The 20,789-nt window shown below is 37.1% G+C and overlaps 1 protein-coding gene across 1 annotated transcript; it reads right to left on the reverse strand.

Moving 5' to 3' along the window:
• Window positions 1-1,373: 1,373 nt before the first annotated feature.
• On the reverse strand, window positions 1,374-20,700 carry cd4-1 (CD4-1 molecule). Its single transcript, XM_042422985.1, has 11 exons — window positions 20,626-20,700; window positions 10,218-10,334; window positions 6,248-6,318; window positions 6,009-6,167; window positions 5,744-5,893; window positions 5,115-5,348; window positions 4,646-5,020; window positions 3,566-3,805; window positions 3,323-3,423; window positions 3,165-3,208; window positions 1,374-2,938 (listed from the first exon to the last, which is right to left on the reverse strand). Exons 3-11 carry the CDS (start codon window positions 6,303-6,305, stop codon window positions 2,908-2,910), a joined length of 1,392 nt encoding a protein of 463 aa, XP_042278919.1. The 5' UTR covers window positions 6,306-6,318; window positions 10,218-10,334; window positions 20,626-20,700; the 3' UTR covers window positions 1,374-2,907.
• Window positions 20,701-20,789: the final 89 nt, after the last annotated feature.

Raw genomic sequence — 20,789 nt, forward strand, 5'->3', positions numbered from 1 at the left:
TCAATGGTTTGGCTACAAGACATTGCACCATCTGAGTTAACATGCTTTGAACACTCCAATCTGTCTGGTAGATTTATGCAATCTGTGCTCAGTAAAACACCCGGAACGCAGAGAGAAGAAAAACAAAGTTTGTGATATTCTGCAAACTGACAGATATGATGAACCTCATCAAAAAGAAAGGTGTGTATGTGGGTCTGTTTGCTTGCACTAATGTTGTATCTTCATGTTTATCTTCTTTTACATCTCATCAAGCACCCTGAACATCAGAGGCCATATACCTCTATGTTCTCGTCGGCCTGTTTGTCTCTGAAGCCTTCTCTCAGGCTGCAGACAGTCCAGAGGAAGAGTTTTCCTCTCTAAAGCTGCGACTACACCCTTTGATGCATCGATACAGACTCCTGTGTCAGCTCTACTCCAACCTGGCACCAAACTGCTCAGCTGCAGGTACTGTATATCCTTCCTTCAGGCCTCAGCAGATGGGCGATAACTCATCATCTGCTCATACACGTTATTGTGTAATCTCTCATGTGTTCTACATCTTTCTATAAATTTTTAACTTGAATTTTGGTAAGTAAGTTTGTATGATTGTCTCTCTTTTTTTTGCCCATTTCAGGGCTTCAGGTAGGGGATCAGTGCTTCTTCTTCATCGCTGACAGGTTGGACTGGACTTAATAGTGCAGACAGATGTGCAGCCATTTGCCATTTTGCATACCAAAGAACAGCATCCTACCCCCCACAACACTATAAATACAAGCACTATAAATACTGTACATACACGACCAAGAGTTAAGCATGAAAGCTTCAACATCTGTAAGAAAGATTTACAGATTTACAACAAAGGCTCTGGTGCTACAGACATGTACCGTAGCTGTAGTGTTGCCGTCACATCTCTCTATCGCATACAGCAAATGTAGTATTCAGTGTAACACCTACACAAGACCTATTCTGTGCATGTCCATATGTTAGAGGATAACATTAAAATAAAGGTTACTATTTTGGAAACATGTGAAATTCAGGTAGACATTACCATCCAAATTGGTAAACACAATGGAGTTCACTGAACCTGCCAAAAATGTTTCCATGTGTCGGATTTGACCTTGTTGAGCAGATGCAGTGATAAACAGAAATGTCCATTGTTGCTGTTTACACATGCAGACCATTTATAACAGTGAGTGTTCACTGACAATGTTCTTGCTGCTTGGTAATACACCCAAAAATATGGAAATGAGTCCATAAATATGGCCTATTCCTGAATAAAATAATTATTTACTTATAATTACAAATATTTAGTTCCCAATTGACTGCAAATGTCAATATGTAAGTTAATTTTCTGAAAAAATAAATACATAGAAAAGGTATTGTTGTAGATATGATTGAACTTTATTCGGTAAGGATTGTATCTACAAGTAAAATCTCATCCAGGAAGAAGTAATTTTTCCCCTGTGCTCTAAGTCCGATGAAGCCATTTCATGACAATACATCAGTAGCATACTATATATTTGTGGCGTGCTTTGCATCATTTATTACCCCTGCAATCTTTGCTGTTCAGTGCATATTCAACAGGCCTATAAGATACAGTTTGTGTGCATAAACATTGATGTGTAACCATATTTAGTCTGGTTTGAATACACGTCAAACATACCGAACATAATCAAAAAAGAGAAAAAACAAGCAACCACAAAAAAGAGGAAAGAAAACTGTTGACGGTTTCCAGTTAATCCATACTCGCTTAATTCCGTAAATTGTCCCCACATCTTGTCAAAGTCATCAGATTTTCACTTTAATGCAAATGTTAATTTTTCCATGGATAGCAAGCTTGACAGAGATGCTTGAGTGGATTTTTCCTGAGCACAGCAATTATATACTTAGTGTGCAGATAACAAAAATATACCATCTTGTTCTTCTCACAACTTAAGTTACATACAGTAGGAAATATACCAAGTAAATATAACCTGAGGCACAAAGGGAGATCATAATTAACAATATGAGAAACATTAAGTATCACTTTCTTCCAAAAATCTTGGATAACAGGACATTCCCATGAACAGTGATATAGCGTCCATTGTATAGCTCACATGGAGTGATATATATATATCTCATTAACCACTTATATTGTAAAAATTTGAACCTGGTATTGATAGTAATAAAAGTTGTGCTTGTAAATTAAATGCTAAAATGTTTTAATCTAACTGTCTGAATTAAGTTAGATTTAAAAAACAGCTAAACTCAGAGCTGATACAATGTTCCCTGTCAGTCTGAGTATCCTTAAATCTGTCAGATGGATGACAAACAGCTTCACTGAACCCCACCAGTGTCCCTATAATAAAGGCATAAAATGACCCCTCCACCACCTCCCCCCCCCAAAAAAAACTTTATTGGATTACTTCATGGCACATTTATGACAGTGGTGAATGTTTTTCCTCTTTTCAGATCCTGTTTTCATTGTAAATAATAAAGTATAATCATGTCTATACAGATAATATATGTGTGAATATTTATAGAAGCAAGTAATCAAACCTATCAGTGCAATACCATAGAAATATATACATTACATGACATGACAGTTAATCTACGAAAAGGTTAACCTAAAACAAAGTGAATTAAATCAAGTAGAGTAATAATTATAAACATGTTAAAATGCGAATTAAATGGAACAATGAAAATATAAGAATGATTGAAGAATGTTGAAAAGAATCCTAATCTGGCTGATATGTACAACTTTAAAATACATTTCTGCAAAAGTAAGTCTCATCTGACATTTCAACAATGACTGAACTTTGTTTTAAACTGTCAGTTTGTTCACATTTTAATAGATATGACAGGACATTAAATAATCTATCATATCCAGACAGTAATTCAGTTGGTTGCGATGTCCTCTTAAAAATGTCTTCTGGGCTCTGGGAGACATTATGATCTTTGGAATCCTTTTGGCTTGGGGCTGAAACAGAAAAGTCATAAGTTTATGTTTGAGTTGTGGAAAGAAACACAGAGCTACAAAAAAGCAAAGAGGAGTGGAAATAAATCCTAAATGCAGATGTTTATATTATTGTTTTTATCTGCATAAAACACTTTATGGCTGGAAGTATTATTCAGATTTCAGCCCTGAGGGTTGTGAATGTGTTTTTGGAGCCATTTCATCAGTCCAGGAAATGGTTGATACGTACTTTTTGCATCGGCAGACTCGATGCCTGAGGTGTCTCATCTTCCGCTAAAGAGAGAGAGAGAGAATCAGAAAGAGATAGAGAGAGAGAGATAGCAATCTTAATGTCATACTAATAATCCAGTGATTTAACAAAAAAACACAGAAACAATTTAAACATACTTGTCTGCGTCGGTGGAGGATGAGAACAAGGATGCAGGTGAGGATTACGATGACTGCGGCGCCACATATGGTCACCAGCATCCAACCGCTCAAGTTGGATTCTGTATAAAACAGAGACAGACAGCTAAATCAAACAGTATACAGTGTGCATCATGTAAAACCAAGTTTCTGCTGTAAAAGATTGTGGCCACAAGGTCATGCCCATGTCATATTTCCTGCTCTCATCTCACTTCCTGCACTCACCGATCTTCAGTATTATCGTAGTTGACGTCAGCCGTGTTGTGTTCCGCCACAGCTCACACTTCCACTTTCCGCTATCTCCTGTGCTCACTTTTGGGATGATGTATGAGTGATGGCTAGATTTCTGCTGGGATGATGACGGTGGTGGGATCCATTGCAGTCGCACGTCGGGGGGCAGCGCATAGCCAGTGCTGCAGTTCAGGTTGACCTGCTGGCCAGAAATGAATGTTCCTGAAGAGATGACTGGAGAGAGAACAGAAGAAAGAGAGTTAAAAAAAAAAAAGTTGCCTTTTTTTTTTTGACAGGCTGATGAAATTTGGTGGTTTGGTGGTAAACTAAGAAAATCTTTCTCTTCCTCTACATTTACTATGTGAATTTGACTGAACCTCTGGTTTCTGCTGCCACAGTTTGAGCAAAAGAAAGTCAAAATGTCAGTATAACCTCAACACATCAGCACCCGCAGCTGGACAACAATGTCAAATGATTTTTTAATTTTTACATCCAACTAAACATTAACACTAAGTAGCTTCCACCAAACTAAAAACTAAATTAACTCACAGCCCCTCTATTCAAGAACTCAACTGTCTTTTGACAAAATGACTCATTTAATGTTGGTGGTGATTCCAGGGGACCCGAGCGTGATACTAGTAAACTTGGGGATCTTTAAAGAGGCCCAGATTTGATAAATACATCCTTGCCTGGAAGAAATCCGCCACAGCTGTTGGACTTGTTTCTTTTCAGTTCAGATAACAATGACAAATCTTAGTTTTACATTACAAATACTGATAACACAGAGTCCAATTAAATTAATTGTGTTAGCACACTCCTCTTGCAGAGCAAAAAAGAAAGCTTGTTCATTTTATAATTAAAACAAGTGGAGCTAAACAGGTGTATTAGCCTGAATTAGAAACATCACACCAAAGACACTTTCAAATAAACAGAGAGATGAGAACAATTGTACAAGGGAAGAAACCAGACATCAAAAAGATAAATGAAGACACTGCGATAACTCAAGACAAAACATACAAAATTTCATACGACAGATGTGAGCTGATTTTGTGCAAAGCAATTTTTTTGACTTACTTTTAAGCACCTCTACTCGTATAGTCCTTGTCAGATTACGACCATTTTCGAATGTAAGACAGCACTCGTAGTCTCCTCCGTGTTCTTCTGTTGTTTGAGTGTTGATCAAAGACAGATTTCCATCATTGAGGTTTGATGCAGTCAGTTTTCTGTGTGTTGGTCCCGTCCAGTTCATCAGCTCCCCAACACCGAGGTCCATGAGGGTTTGTGGACCTTCAGGACTTGAGGATGGTTTAGGAAAGAAGCGCCACTGAACTCTTTTGAGGCCCTTGGTTTTGAATTGTTTCCATGGGATGTTAGGAGGACGGGAACAGGGGATGGTGACAGACGAGGATTTGGAGGTATACTGAGAAGATGAAGGAGCTGGGGAGAGGTCTAAGTAAGGTGGAAAACAGAAATAATGGTTAAGTTACGTTCAGGATGAGATGTAAGACATGGTTGTACATGCTCGTCATGCTCAGTAACTCACCGATAACCGTAACTGAAACTTTAGCCTTGCTTTGCTTTTCATTATTGGTCAAGACACAGGTCCACTGGCCATTGTGTTGATTTTTGGCACTCTCTGTGACTGTTCCTCCATGGCCTGCTCTTGTGTTCTCGGGGTTAAGCCAGTGTATCCGGGGCTTCTGACCCTGAGTAATCTCTGCGTCGCAGGTTAGTGTCAGACTTTCTCCAGGCAGTAGAAGAGGTGGGTTCAAGGGCACTAGCACGGAAATTGAGCAGGGTAAAGAAAACAGAATGGAAATTATAATTAATACAGTTTAGATTTTTTTCTTAACGTTGAAAAGAAACATTAAATTTTGAAGTCTTACAAAACTTCAAATTTTTTAGTAAGTAGAAAAAAACAGTTTGTTAGCTGGATGTTTTAAGAGTTTGTCCATTGGCCAAAAAGGTGTGGAGTTAAACTCACAGCTTTCAGGTTAAAATTACACTTACTTTGCACAGGACACTGCATAAAAGGAAGCAAACTATATCTGCCCATAGATTATGTTGACAATTACGTAAAGTGATTTAGTAAAATGTATAATAACCCTTTGAAATGAAAATGTATGAGAGTGAATGATTGAACCGAGAATGTCTATTTATTTTTATTCTTACCATTGATTTTAATTATTTTATATGTGATGGTGTCAATGACTTTTCCCCTCACTTCACGGACGACAGTTCCAAAGTTCTCTTGTTGGATGTTACTGATTACCAGCGAGTCGGCATCAAAAGTCAACTTGTTCTTCCATTCATCCGGCAAATCTGCAAAAGCAAGAATGACCGTCATTGTCAAGAGTGCTTCATTTGCAATTTATAGACATGTTTCATCTATTGATGGTAAAAACAATATCTGTCAGTAGCTCGATGCACTGCTCACCTTCTTGGGTGACATATCGAATAAAGCGATTGTACCGGGCAAGTCGAGGGCCATTTTTTTCACGAAAGTTCCAGAAAACATAATGGCCGTCCTCAATATTTTTCGGCTTCGGAAGTCTAACCGTGCCTCCCACTTGAGCATATATCACCTCCTGAGCCACTAAAAGAGAAAGACAAGGATGTTATGTATCGGTGCCCTGAGTGGAAATACCTTAATTATCTGCAATAACAGCATCCTACCTGTTGTTGACATGACCACAGCAATGAGAATGAAGATGGACTGAATTAAGTTCTTCATTTTGGTCACAGGTCTGAAAAATATGATTAAAAAAACAGGTCACATATTGATAAATAATAAACCTTATTTCTATAGTACCTTTCATATATAAGATGCAGAGATGTAAAGGTCTATACATAAAATTATATTTAAAAAGTCATAAAACTAGTAAAAAAAAAAAAAGATAGGGAGCTGGTGTAAAGATGTCTCTTTGACTTGTTTTGGTTAAGACTCCTGCAGCTGCATTTTGTACAAGCTGAGATCTGTTTACTGATTTCTGGGGTATTCCAGTTTAAAAAAGCAGCACAATCGTCAAGATGAGAGAAAACCAAAGCATGAATCAATTTCTTTCCATCGGAACGGTATGATCTGACTGCATTTCTATGGTGGAAAAATGCAGTCTTAGTGATTCAGCCCCAGTAGGTATAATTTCTGTTTTGCCTTATTTCATTTCAAATAGTCATCCAAGTTGTTCTACTATTTAAGCAGTCCGTTAAATATGTTGGAGTCGTTGGACAAGGGGATAGCTATGAATTTCACACTATGTTATATAATTTGACCAAGTGGGAGCATGAGATTGTGATTGATTGTGTCAAATGTGATTGATATTTTGTCTGAGGAAGATATTTAACTGTTTATATACTGCTTTCTTAATGATTTTGCTGATGAGGGATAGATTGGAAACAGGCCTATGTTTCCAATCTATCTATTGGAAATAGATGGATCAAAATTGTTTTTCTTAAGGAGAGATCTGACTGATACAGTTCTAATTTGCCAGTTTTTTAGGTACTGTAGACCTATTGCAATCCATTTCAAATACCCTGTAATGAATTTTACCTTTGTGAAGCTTATAGGGTTTTGTTTTCTGGTGACAGTGACAGAGAGGTGTTTTTTAAATGATGTGTTTATTTATTTATTTGAGAGTGTAATAAATGGTGATATTGTACTAGACTACATAATATTATATTGTTTCTAACATTTGGTCCATCTCCTTTACAAAAATAAGGGGGACAATCATCTGTCAGTGTACGGTGATGCAATCAGGTGAATCTCTCTGGCACTAAGTCCATAAAAACTGAACATTAAAGATTCACGAAGAAATGGTTTATTGCAGGCTGTTGAACTGGATTGCAACAGATTTACAGGTGTAACTAACAAACTGGTAACTGGGTGTAACGCACAGAAAAAGTACTTCTTCATTATTTCGTTTTTGTAAATTCTGCTGCAAAGTGATATTCATTCAGCAGGAAGCAAAGAGGGGTTTGCGGTGGTCTCAGATTTGGAGAGATTTGAGGAGATAAAAGACGAAGAGTTCAGAGAGGTGAGAGTAGGCGGCCTGTGGTGGGCTTTGGATGAGAAGAAACAAGACAAACGTTAGAGGGGAGAGACACAGAGCGCACTACTGGGTTGTGGTAGGCCTTGATTTAGTTAAGGTGCAGATTCTTATCCCAGTCCTCCCTTCTTCTGCCTCTCACACCCCCTCTCTTCCTCCCCTGTTCCACGAAAGACGGATCTCTCCACGCTTAAAAGGAGAAAAAAAGAAGACCACAGCACCAGCAGCACACCTAGACTGTGGTTTAAGGTAGATGTTTCTCTCTTCTCTCTCTCCCTGTCTCACTCCCTTATCTCTCTTTCTCTTCCTCCCCCTTTTTCTCTCTATGCTGTATACAGTTTGTCATGATTGTGCACAAAAAGTATTTTCAAATACTTTAAGTGTTGTTTTTATATTTAATTTGACCCTTTAAAAGAGAAGTTAGAGGTTATGGATCTGAACTATTCTTGAATTTAACCTTGAGTATTTTCCCCTAAGATCAAAATCGAATTAAAATATCTCAAATTTGAGTAATTGTTGATGCAGCCACACAGGCAAAATTGTACTTACACACTGTTTTAACCATCAACATTATTTCACTTGAACTAAGTTTGAGTTGCGATCAAGGCCAAAGCCAAACGCAAGATATTATGATCAAATAATTATTTGTTAAGACTTTAACTTTAACGTCAAGAAATACAGTTTTATTTTACTTTGATGTAAAATATTTCTTATCAATATTTAATAGGATTAATGGCATTATATAAAGAAGTGAAGAGACACAATGAGTCTTAACTAAAATTACATGAACTGACAAGGCAAAATATACACTGATAAAAAACGGAAAATAATATCTTTGAGTCTGACATAAGTTATATTTGCAATAAGTTTAGATCAATTAATTAACTTTGCTGTATTTTTCTCCCCTCAACCTATTACGACTACGCTTTGCAACAACATGCATCTATAAAGGTTTGTGCTACGTTTTGATAAATATTTTTGCAGTAAGAAAATATTACTGTTATATTATGTGATGTCCCTTTGTTACATGTCATTCCCCCTATCTCTCCACTCACTTCCTGTCCTACTTTATCATCAGAAAAAGTCCCAAAAGTACTTTTAATAATGTTAAAGTTGTAATTAAGTCTCTCTGTCTCACCATTAGAAGCAAAATCAGTCCTGTGAAATATGTTACAGCCCTTTAAATGAAAGTATCAGGATAAATATTTCAGATTTATTAAGGTCACAAAGTCCTTTTTAATGTACTTATACCAACATTAATCACAACACACTGACAAAATTCTGCTCATGGTCTTAAATTGTTTACTGTCTTCTTCAGAGGGGCAGAAATGGGGCAAAAATGTAAGTATGTCAAAGTTTGACAAGTACAAGACTATTGAAGAGCAAAACGTATTTGCTACATAACTCATTGCTCTCACCGACAGATCAGACAGGGAGTCAGTTAACGCGAGGAAAGCGGAATTAAACATTCAAATCTGAAGTGATCTGTTGTGTGCGGTTTATGTATGTTGCCAACACATGAGTATGTTTTACATTTCAACCTGTCAGATGAGATCTGATAGAAGATAAATCATGTTGTATTGTTAATAATAAGTCAGATCAAAGTTTGCACGAAAAAACAGAAAAAGGAAGACCAGAGACAAAGAGGAATCGATGATAAACAGACTTCAAAGTCATTGCACCTGTGGCGCTATAACCCAGAAACCCAAGACAATCGTATCTGCAGTCAGGATGGAGGTTCAACAGCAAGCAGAGATGGAGGGGGAGGAGAGGAAGAGGGTCAAACACCGTAGAGACGTGATGAAGGGAGGAGAGTGAGCAGAAAAAGACAACACAGGACAAGCAGGATTATAGTATTACAGTAGTTTTCACTATTTTAAATCGTGCTTTGGGCTACACCTAGACGTAATAACTTATATACAGTTATACGTCTAACACAGTTAGAAAATCATTGGTACACAAATTAACGTTAATAGTATTTCATCATTTTGTGAATACTTTTGCTCAGATTTTTTATTTATACTGTATTTATATTTATATTAAAATAAATGCACTTATTAAAGCGCTTATACAAGATTATCTTTGGTTATGAGAAAATTAATGAATTTTACATTTATACTTTGTAAATTGTGTGTATAGCCGTCGTCCATTTTGCAGCGGTCAGCTGTCCAATACTTAACTGCTTATAAATTTTAACAAAGCGTGATGTGAGAAAGAAGAAATACAATATACAATGTTAAAATTTTTAAATGATTTGAAATGTAATGACAATTTTACAAAAATCCATTTCTAAGTATTAATATATGTTTTCATATTTACTGTTTAACATTTTATTATTTCAGTTTTATTCAGAACATCAGTATTGTGCTTTTGATATTTGTACTTTTTAAATAGATCTTGTCTTGATGCTGTAATTAGATAAATTATTAAAACTCACAATGACATTTTGACCCCATTCGGCCTGCTGCAGTCTAACAATTTTATGATTCTAAATCAGGAATGAGAAATACTGATATTTGTTGTATACAGCAACATATATATGTTTCTATATTTTAAAAATATATGTATATCAAGCTAAAATTAAGAAACGGTATACTTACAACGGTTGACGACTGCTCTGTGTTCAGCAGTGATCTGGAGTCAGGAGGAAATGTTGACTATTTATCAAACGAACCCTCTTTTTAAGTGCTGTTGCACCTCCCTCACCACTGATTGGTCTGGGGGAAAAAAAGCACACAGTCGATCAAACTAAACATCAGAATAATGATCTTTGATTGGTCGCTGTGGGCAAGATCTCAACCTTAATGTTTCTTAACTAATCTTAAAACTGTTTGAGCTCAATCACATAATATGTTGTTTTGGACAAAAAAGTTAACACTGCAATATAATATTAGATCAAACAAAAACGCATCATTTAGACAGCGTAATGCCATATTTTAATCAGTAAATTATAAAGCATTTATGTGCTTTTTTACTTTTTAATTTTCCCAATAGATACACAAATAAACAACCAATCCTAATTGGCTAAAACTGTTATTTGAATTGCTTCCTCATAACATGTCAAGTCAAAAAATTTGAGAAGGGTCTCACTGGACTCAATGTCTATCTTTAGCACATGAGCGGCTTACGGCCTAGTTTATTATAATTGCTCAGTTGATTTTTTCCCTGGTCATATAATTGTACCGATTCAGCCACATAATTAGTGTTCAGAATTCAAGCCATGAACTGCCGGACCAATCTTGGCAAAAGCAGTCGGGTAAATGTAAATTAAAAATGTAACATTTCCTAAAAAGAAACACCTAGAAAAAGAAAAGTGCTTTTTTGGGTTGACACTGTGCCACTGGGATGATTATAGAGAGATAGGATTAGGACAGAAGGTGGATTTAATATACATATGATGAAATTATTATCAGTTGACATCAAATCCCGAAGATGCATCCGTTGACAGCACTTTTCATACACTCCTCAATAAGATCTCCCTCTCACAAGCCGAGTCTCTGTCTACATTTTTACACATTGACCTACTAACTGAAATTTCTTTCACGAAAACTGTCTTTGTTCATTCGTGTTAACAACGATGAAGTCTTTAGATGTCTTCTGGGATGCAGGCAAACGCTGCTGTGTGAAACACTGGAGGCGACACACATCAATTTGTAGTTTTTCACAACAGGATAAATCAAAGATATTAAAGTTGTATGAAGTCTGCGGGGGGCACTTTGTAGCTCGTCAGACAAACTGAACGCTTTTATGTAATATGTAATAGTTGAGTTTAATTGCTCTTGTGAATGTAAAAATACTGAAAATCAACAAAAGAAACATACATTTCCCATGTAGTTTAATAACAAGTCATATATAATCTGTGTCTGCTTGTTCCAGCGCTCTACTGAAGCTATACGGTATATCACACTTGTATCGAGTGATACGTTCAAATTCAAGACATTTTTTTGTGCGCACATAATGAGAAATTAATTACAGACTAATTTTCATTGTAATTCAGTTTACCATGTTTGAATCTTTAGACACAAGAGTAGTTTGACTACAATTAAAATTAAAGGTTTGCAGGTCTGTGGGTACGGTCCACATGGAGACCCTCCAAACTGTCTGCGCAGGTTGAATAGATTAACAGCTTTCACTGAGCAATGCTGTGCAATCAAACTCTTGTTTTGTGTTCTGAATAATAATGAATCAGTATTGATTAAGATACAAATATACACCCTGATAGGAATTACCAAGCAAATGAGGGCAGCACAGAGATTTAACTTACAAAAACCTGTAAATGGAAAGTGCAGGTTTAATATCTGAAATATCAATGTTTGTCCCTAAATAAAGATACTAAACTACATATAATCTTGCATTTACTGCCTCTAGTGACGCTGCTTTTGGTGGATTCTTTGTATTTTATGTTTTATATAACAAAGTTTAGCTTTTGCAGCGCTACGCAGTCCAGTCCAATTTACAAAAGAATACCTGTCTGCATCTTGTTCAATCTGTGTTTCATCTCTTATTTCAGTGAATGTTCTGGTGATACTGAGAAAATCATCCTGTGTACAATTCAGATTACACTCTGCAAGTAGTAACATAATCATTCTTTCATTACTTTTTGGGTTAATGTACACCTGTGCGGGAGCCACACGTCTGCTTGTGCTTATCTCCGCTCTTAACCTGCTGTAGAGTCTTGCCTGCACTCAATACATCAGAAAATAGAACATCTGTGGATCTCATCTGTTTGTCTCTAAAAGCTTGATGTAGTCCTTATTGAAGTCATAAACAACTAGAGATGCAACAATTAGTTGATTAGTTGCAAACTATTAAATTAATCACAAACTATTTTGATAATTGATTAATCATCTTGAGTCATTTTTTTAAGAAAAAACAAAACAAAAAAACGTCCAAATTCTCTGATTCCAGCTTCTGAAATGTGAATCTTTTCTGGTTTCTTTAGACTTCAATGACAATAAACTGAATATCTTTGGGTTGTGGACTTTTGGTCGGGACAAAACAAGACATTTGAGGACGTCATCTTGGGCTTTTAGAAACAGTGATCGACATTTTTCACCATTTTCTGACATTTTAAAGGACCAAACAACTAATGCATTAATTGAAAAAATACTCGACAGATTGACTGATAATGAAAATAATCGTTAGTTGCAGGCGTATACACAACCGCAGGCATTGTTACTGAAACAATATCCTTGCACAACTTTGCTGAAGAGTTATTAATGAGACTGTTGGATAATAACACGGTAAAAGCTCTGATAAAAATGTATAGAAGGAATCACACGACTGACAGTTTGTGAGAAGCTGAGGGAATGTAAATTAGTGAAAGGCAGCCACAGTCAGCACGAGTTGAATTTCTTTGTTTCTTTTACGTAAAATGTGTCAACCACAAAAAAATCTGTTAATTTACGGCTGATACTTAGAAAAAAGTTAGCACACTTCAGTGGGTCAGCAGTAGAAAGTATTTAAAACACAGATGACGGTGTGAAAGTTTGAGATCGATGTGAGAACACACTTTTGCACTGAAACATTCGTTTTTAAGCATCCAAACATGCTGTGATGAGATAATCTGTCTAATGACAGCATAACCAGTGTTAACTAATAACAGCTACAGGGATCAGTTGGGGACTAGAACTGTAGAAACACGCTGCTGAGGTGGTTTAGAGACATGAACCACAACAAGGACAAAACAAACATCTCGCACACGTCTCATGTGTCTCTCTGAGGTTTCTCTTGCTCTCTGCCTTCCTCTGTACTGCCATCATGAAGGGCTCACACCTGCTTCTGTTCCCTCTGAGCTTGAAATGAAACAAGCTTTTTGTTTGCTCCTTAGAACAAAATCTTCATGTAAGAGCTACTTGAATCTAACACACAGAAACATTTACTTCTAAGCCTTGTGTAAATAAGTAAAGAATGTGTGGATATAATATCTGGCGCAAAGTACGAGTCCAATTTGACTTTGTTTTCTTTCTCAGGGGACACAAGTCTGTTTGTGGGCTGTGATTCTGGTGGAAAACACCTGAAAGTGAGGACTCCCTCATTAGTCACACACCTAACAAGGGCGTGTGTACCACATTGTGTCAGTACTGAAAGAGAAAAAGGCAAAAAGTGTGGGCCACATCGAAGAATGAAGAGTGATTCACTTTTATTATGTATATCTCTTGCTTCCCCATCCTCCATACTCTCCTACATAGGGTTTCCCTCAGCATGCATCTCAATTTTCTGACCCTGACATGTCTTTTTTTTATTTCTGGAAGCCATTTCAAGTTATAGTTATGGTGTGTGATTTAACCGAGGCAGGTAGCCAAAACACTGGAGGATGTTTGAGGCCCAGCAATGACGGAAATGTATCAAGTTTGTACTGTAAGTTCTGGTATTTGTGACTGCTCTCATGTTTGAGAAATAAACAAAATGTCAGTGGAAAAGAGGTTGAGAATTAGAAACAAGTGACATTCTGCTCAATGACTGAAAACATTTTGTCTGTTTCCTCACAGCAGGAACTTCATTCAAGTTTCTTTGAAACCTCAGAGTTGTGAAACAGTAGCTCAAGACAGAAACGTTTGCTTTCTTTGCTGTCTCTCCCACTCATCATTTTACCTCTGTCACCCGAATGCATTGATGGTTTAGTTATTTCTTTTTGTTTGCATTACCATTTCAACAAAATACTACAGTGAGTGTAGATTCAAACACAGGAGAGACCATCATACAGACACTAAATCATGCTGCTACAATAGGTTGTACTTTTAAGCCAACTCTGTGCAGTGTTTCTGAGAAATGCAATCTGTTTTTTTTTTACAAAGCAAGCATTATTTAATTGTAGGAAAACTGCATCACGGTTGAGCAAGCTGTTATTGTAAAAGCTGTGATTAAATTAAAGTTACCGAGTTCAACGATGACGTTGGTTTACCATGGAAAAACTGCTGTACAGTTCCACAGCGCCTACATACATGTACTGTTTGTGTAGATGATGTTAATACATTTCTGTGAATAATTCAGAATCACCAAATCATTTATCCTCACCAAAATGAAAGAAAAACTGTTCTCAGCTATAGACTATCTAACAATAAAATACATTCCTTGAAATCCCCAATTCTACAGAAATCCCCAGTAGTACAGCAAACAGTAAAGTATTTCCATGTTGCAGTGTCTATAAATGTTTCTTTACTTTTCCATCACAGTAGCACTCTCAGTACTCTTTATTTTGACATTAAATGCATTTGGACATACAAAATATTTCCTTATTTCTTCTTCACTTTAAGTAAAACGTTTAGAAAAAAACAGGGTAACAGTCTGAAACTGCTGAAAGTCACTGGATCTGTTTTGCTACGCTCTGGAAGGTTAACTTAAGTATTCACAATTTTAATTGGGGAAAAACTGCTTTACTGCTTCAAATTAGTAGCTGCAATATTCCATTAATTAATTTTCCATTAGATTTGATTAGAAAAATCTATTGTGTCTGACCTTGCAGACCTAGATGTTGTCTTGCATAAGAAGCTCTGTGTCTAATAAATGGGAAAAACAGACCACAGGAACAATATTGCAAACATGTACAGCTGCAGTGAATTTACTTATTTGCTTAACGCTCAGTCTCGGATACACACAGGTACACACGTACACTGGCATCTATCTCATAGTAACAGTTTAACCATAGGCCTTTTTTCATGCGAGACATTTTGACATGTCACAGCAGGAAAAGCACAGGTGTAAATAATAAAATGAATGATGGCTGAATTCCATTTAGCAGCTCCAGTTTCAGGGTCCTTGTATTGTGCATGTTGGCTCACTGTCACACTGTCATGGCTGACTGGGACACTCAGGCCAAAGATATACTTGCTTTTAACTACATGTTCACATGATGGCTGCCTTGCGTACCCTGCGTCCATTTTGAGCGTGGTTTGTGCACATCCTCAGAAATTAATGCTACGCATCCGCAAGATGCAATACACACATTAACAGTAGTATCGGGATGTGACAGGGTCAGGGGTCAGTAGGCACGTCAGCAGTGACAACAATGGTGGAAAATTTTGTAGATAAGTTAATAGACCAAGTACGCAATTACCCACATCTGTACGATGTGTCATTGCCGCCTGCACTGTGACAAATATACTTGTCAGAATAGATTGGTCCGAATCAGTGTCACGAATCAAGCTGTCTTGCAAGGTAAGATGATGATAGACAGATGGTTCATCCAATCGCCTGCCAAGTATTTTTTGAAAGTGCCTGCCCTTTTCTAAACAGTTTCCATGGACGACTTCTCAGATGGGTCTGTGTAACAAACCATCCGGTGCGTCAGATTAGTGGAATCCTCCAGTAACACATAAAGTAAACATGCAAGCTTGCGAATAATTCTGTTGACGTGAATGCGTGGTGAAAAAGCAAGTATATCTCCAGCCTTAAATAGAGCAGAGCCATTGTTAATGTTTTTAGTAACACCTGTACTTTTTCCTGCTATGACAAGAACAAATGTCTGCTGTGAAAAATGCCCATCATGTTTCATTTGCTGACATATTGCACATTACCCTCGACCTACTGAGAACCCGTCTTCTCTTATAGCACTTTAACATTAAAGTTTACACACATTAGCGAGGCCGTAAGACTGGGGGGATCATCACTCAGCTGACGTCTCGTTACAGATGAGACGACAACTTCAACGACCTAGAAAATGCATCATTTCAATGTGAGGCTGGTCAGTCATCAATCATAATGTACCAGTTATTCAAACACTGACTCCACTGATCAGAACCTGCACTGACAACTGAAACCTGCGTGGAACTGAAGCAGCACACGAGGGGAGTTTACAGAATGGGAAATCACCTAACAGGTGAACATTTTAAATTTAAGAATTACAGGAAAAAAAGTTGTTTAAAATTTATAACAATTGTTCAGTTTTGCACATGCAGATGCAGCACGACTTAAGATGACCGGAGCTCTGAAAACTCACATATAAACGCGCTGATTGCTGCACCGCTACAGTATAAACGCTGACGAACTTTCTACCAGTATTTCCTATTTATTCGGAGGTGTTTATATGGTTTTGTTCAATTCATGTGAATGCTCGCTTACAACTGTATGCAAGGTGAATCGAGATTTTCTCAGGTACTGAAAACTACCTTCAATGACCTGAATTTGGCTCCCGATGTTTTGCACTGACAACCCAAGTGGAAATACAAGAGGGAGGGACACACACTTGTGCAGAAATTTCAGTTTCACTTTGCATGATTTGCGAGTATCATTTGTGTCAGACACACAACGAGATTGAGAACTGAGTAATGCAGGGTTGTTATAAAGTCGTGAAAAGGGAATCCTAATGTCTCATATGAAAACACCCCCAGTGCAACATAGATGTTATATTATCATAACAGAGTCAAGGAAACAAGTTCGCCTACAGAAAAGACAAAAAGTACACAGGGAGCCTCTAAATGTGATCGTTGACTTGTTACTCACCATTAAACTTCGACTGAAAACACTGAATGACTTTTACTGTTTTATTACATATGATGCAGTCCATGAGTGAAATATTTTTGATTGTTTTGGTTGTTTACTCCCACATTTTAGATCTTAAAAAGAACAATAACGTTAAGGTTTAAGGTTTACACCCAGTCAATAACAAAGAAAGCCACCATCTTTACACAGGACCCCTCTCAACCCCTCCACCACTCCTTCATGCTACTGCCATCAGGCCATCGCTATAAGCTTCCACTTGCAAAGAGGAACACCTTTAAAATGTCCTTCATCCCCTCAGCCATTTCTGCCCTAAACAAACCACACTACACACATACAGATACATTCACACCTGAACTGTCTTTCAACAGTATTGATGTAAGCATTCATCACTTATTTTACTGTGATGTTTTTTTTACTGTTTCTACTTTGTTTTTTGTTTTTTACATTTTTCTACCTTTGTCTTGGATTGAGCCGTGTCAAAGAGGGGTTTCTGCTACTATGTGACAGACAGTAAAGTTTCTTGAATCTTGAATCTTAAGCGCTTACTTCAAGCAGCATTTATATTGGGTGAACAATCTTGAATTCTTTGCCCTTTCTTGAACAAAGTCCCCTGAATTTTAAGGAAAATGCGTGAGTGAAATGATCCTACGCACACAGATGAGGCAAACAAGGTGTTTTCTATGATCAAACACGCAAATGTTACTGACCGACAAAGTCAGTCAGCTGAACCTTTCAGCAGACTAATGGTAAAAAGCCCCCAAAACAAGCAAGACGAGAAGTCGCTGCGGTACAAGTCTGACAGAGAATCACCAGGTAAGATACCAAGTCTCTGCTGATGCCGGTGGGTCGCATGGTAACTGCAGAATATTTGCAACCAAATATCTATGATGATAATATTGTTTGAGTTTATTTTTTAAATTTTAATTCGTCAAATGCATTTCCACTAAAATCATCCAGGGACAGTGCAAGGATCCTATCTCAGGTGAACACCCCTGAATTAAAGCGCAGTGCCAACTTTTAAACTTCACAGTCTTTCTTTTATTTCAAATCCAATCTGCTTGAATATCAAGTCAACACAACAAAAAATGTGTCACCATCCCACTTATAGACCATACTTTACAGGTATGCATCCAAATATAACTTGATTCACATGAAAGCGTGAACCACACAAAAAAAGTACAGTTTCACTTAATGTAGGGCTTTTTAAGTTACTTCATCTAAACCGATCAGCATTGAAGGAAGACCGTGGAGTGAATACGGCATGGACTAACACCAGAGAGGTTAGTTGGTCTCTCCTGTGGCCGTCCTGTGAGGAACTAAAACTATTAAGGCAGCAAGTGCAGTAGCTTTTACTATATTATACAGGGAGACGTGTTACTGTGCGGCCTACTTACTACTATAATATACACTTATGCAACCATGTTGGATCAGTCATTTTGTTATCCTCTGTGTAATGTCTGATTTGATAGAATTTGAACATTTCTTATGTTTATGATCTCCAAGTAAAATACTAAAATCATGAGTCACAGGTTGATGATGTAAAGCCTGTTAGCCTGATTTGTTCAGATAACAATTTTTTAGCTCACCTCAAGCTCCATAATACTTTTGGTACTGAGTTATAACACTTATATTACTTAGCAGCAGTGTGTGCAGTTGTTTTTTTTAAAAATACTTTTTTTTTTTTTTTTTTTGCAATACAGACATTTAACATCCGTTTGTTTAATTTCAGATTACCTGACGAACCGGAGAGACATAACAGCGTTTGGTAAAACATTTAGACCTTCAGACCTTTTTTTACAGAAGACATTTTGACATGTCACAGTAGTAAAAGCACAGGTGCAGATAATAAAATGAATGACAGCTGAATTAGTTAATCTGATTAGTAACCCCTGTGCTTTTCCTACTATGACTAGTCAAAATATCTGCTGTGAAAAATACTTATTTATTAATCCACAGAGGTAAACAGACACTTTCAAGCAGACATGTAAGACAGTAAGTGTCGACCAAACATGGGCTCCGCATTTGTTTTAAAGCTTTAGTATTTCCTTCACATTTCCTTCATCGGCAGGTTACGCTTAATGAAAACACTTGCATTAAGCTCCCACTGTTCAAAATGTGATGCATGTGGGGCATTTATAAATGCTGGATGCCACATAAAGCATGTGGATTGTGACAAGCACATATGCGTACACTGTACGACACACTATATACCGCTTTTCTTAAGGCAATATGCACATTGAAATGTATTTGTTCAATCAGCCCATAGTTGATGCACTCAGGTGATGAGCGACGCCATGAACCTGTAAACGGTCGGCCTTCACAGTGAAATACTGCAGGTCTCATTTATTTGACACTCTAAAAAGTTTTATGAACACTGTCAGCGTCCTACAATATATAAACAAAAGAAGCTATCATGATCTCTTTTTACGGTTTTTAAGTTTTTAGTCAGAAGCAAACAGCCATCAAGTGAACATTTTTAATACAGGAGTAATTACTGCTCTTCAGATAGATGCATTTTTTAATACAGTGTAAGTCTCCCAAATGGGAATATTGTCCTGTTAAGAACAATGATTTTTCAAGTGCTTCTGAACAACAGTGAGTTATTTTCTTTTCTAAACTACTAAACTATTGGTATTCAACAACAAAGTACTTTATTGGTACTTCAACAGTTAGATTTCATATTAGGCGGTCACAAGGTCACTGCAGGCCACACAGTGGCAACAGCTGACACCAGCCGCTAACAGGAACAACACAAGAACCTCTATACTGTTCTGGGTTTAATACATAATTAAATTTTCAGATTTATCCCTTGAGAACACAATTAGTTTTTGTTCCACTTGTGTAAGATAAGCAGAAACTTAGGACCCCATCAGTGCTAACAATTGCAAAATCAGCTAAATGTTTTTGCCGTTATTGCATAAGATTTTCAAAAAATGAGGAACAATTCTATTTTAGGCTTTTCTGTTATGAGATTTTGAAATCCTCCTACAAGCTGTGATCAGGAGCAGTACAATACAAAGACTGGTAGAGTCTGAAACATGTCCTACAGAGGGTCACAACAAAGTCTAGATCGAGACTGAAGCATTTACAAACTTATTTACTGCTAGTGACAATTATTCAACATTCTTAAACTTGATCCAGTTCATCCGTGTGTTTAACAGTTAAATATCAGAAGGCTTTCAACTAGAACACGTATACGTGTAGTCGTGTAACTATTTGAGGTCAACTAAGTCAGTTTTCAAGGCAAAATACAACCAATACATAGAAAACCAGACTAATGCCGAGACAAATCAATCAATATGCAGAACAAGACAATGAGTTTTAATAATGTGGCCTCGGACAGTTTTGACTATTACAGCTTTACCCCTCTGTGCCCCTTCGCTTCTGTCTACGAGAGAGGATCTCAAGCAGCATCTAGGAGATTTGTCAGTATTTGTACAAACGATTTGTACCCTCAGAGTCAGACATATCGATATCCTGACCTATAGATCTGTAGAAATCTCTTAAATCAGCATCTGACAAATGGAATAAGGAGTATTTCTGTACAACATGTTTAAGAGTACTCACATGTGATGTGATCAGTGCAGCGATGAGTTCAGCTCTGACATTTGGTAGGTTGTATGCACTGCAGGTGTCTCTTTCACACACACACACATACACACACACACAGGAAGTCAGACAGAACTATGATCCTCTCTGTTATGAGCTAATTGGATTATATAGAATTTACA

The sequence above is a fragment of the Thunnus maccoyii genome, chromosome 10, assembly GCF_910596095.1.
Source record: "Thunnus maccoyii chromosome 10, fThuMac1.1, whole genome shotgun sequence".
Classification (NCBI taxonomy): domain Eukaryota; kingdom Metazoa; phylum Chordata; class Actinopteri; order Scombriformes; family Scombridae; genus Thunnus; species Thunnus maccoyii.

Coding starts and splice junctions, on each gene's coding strand:
- cd4-1 (XM_042422985.1), bottom strand. CDS start 6,305: ATGAAGAACTTAATTCAGTCCATCTTCATTCTCATTGCTGTGGTCATG. Junction 5,894..6,008: donor TCGATATGTCACCCAAGAAG/GTGAGCAGTGCA, acceptor TTGCTTTTGCAG/ATTTGCCGGATGAATGGAAG. Junction 3,424..3,565: donor TACGATAATACTGAAGATCG/GTGAGTGCAGGA, acceptor TGTTTTATACAG/AATCCAACTTGAGCGGTTGG.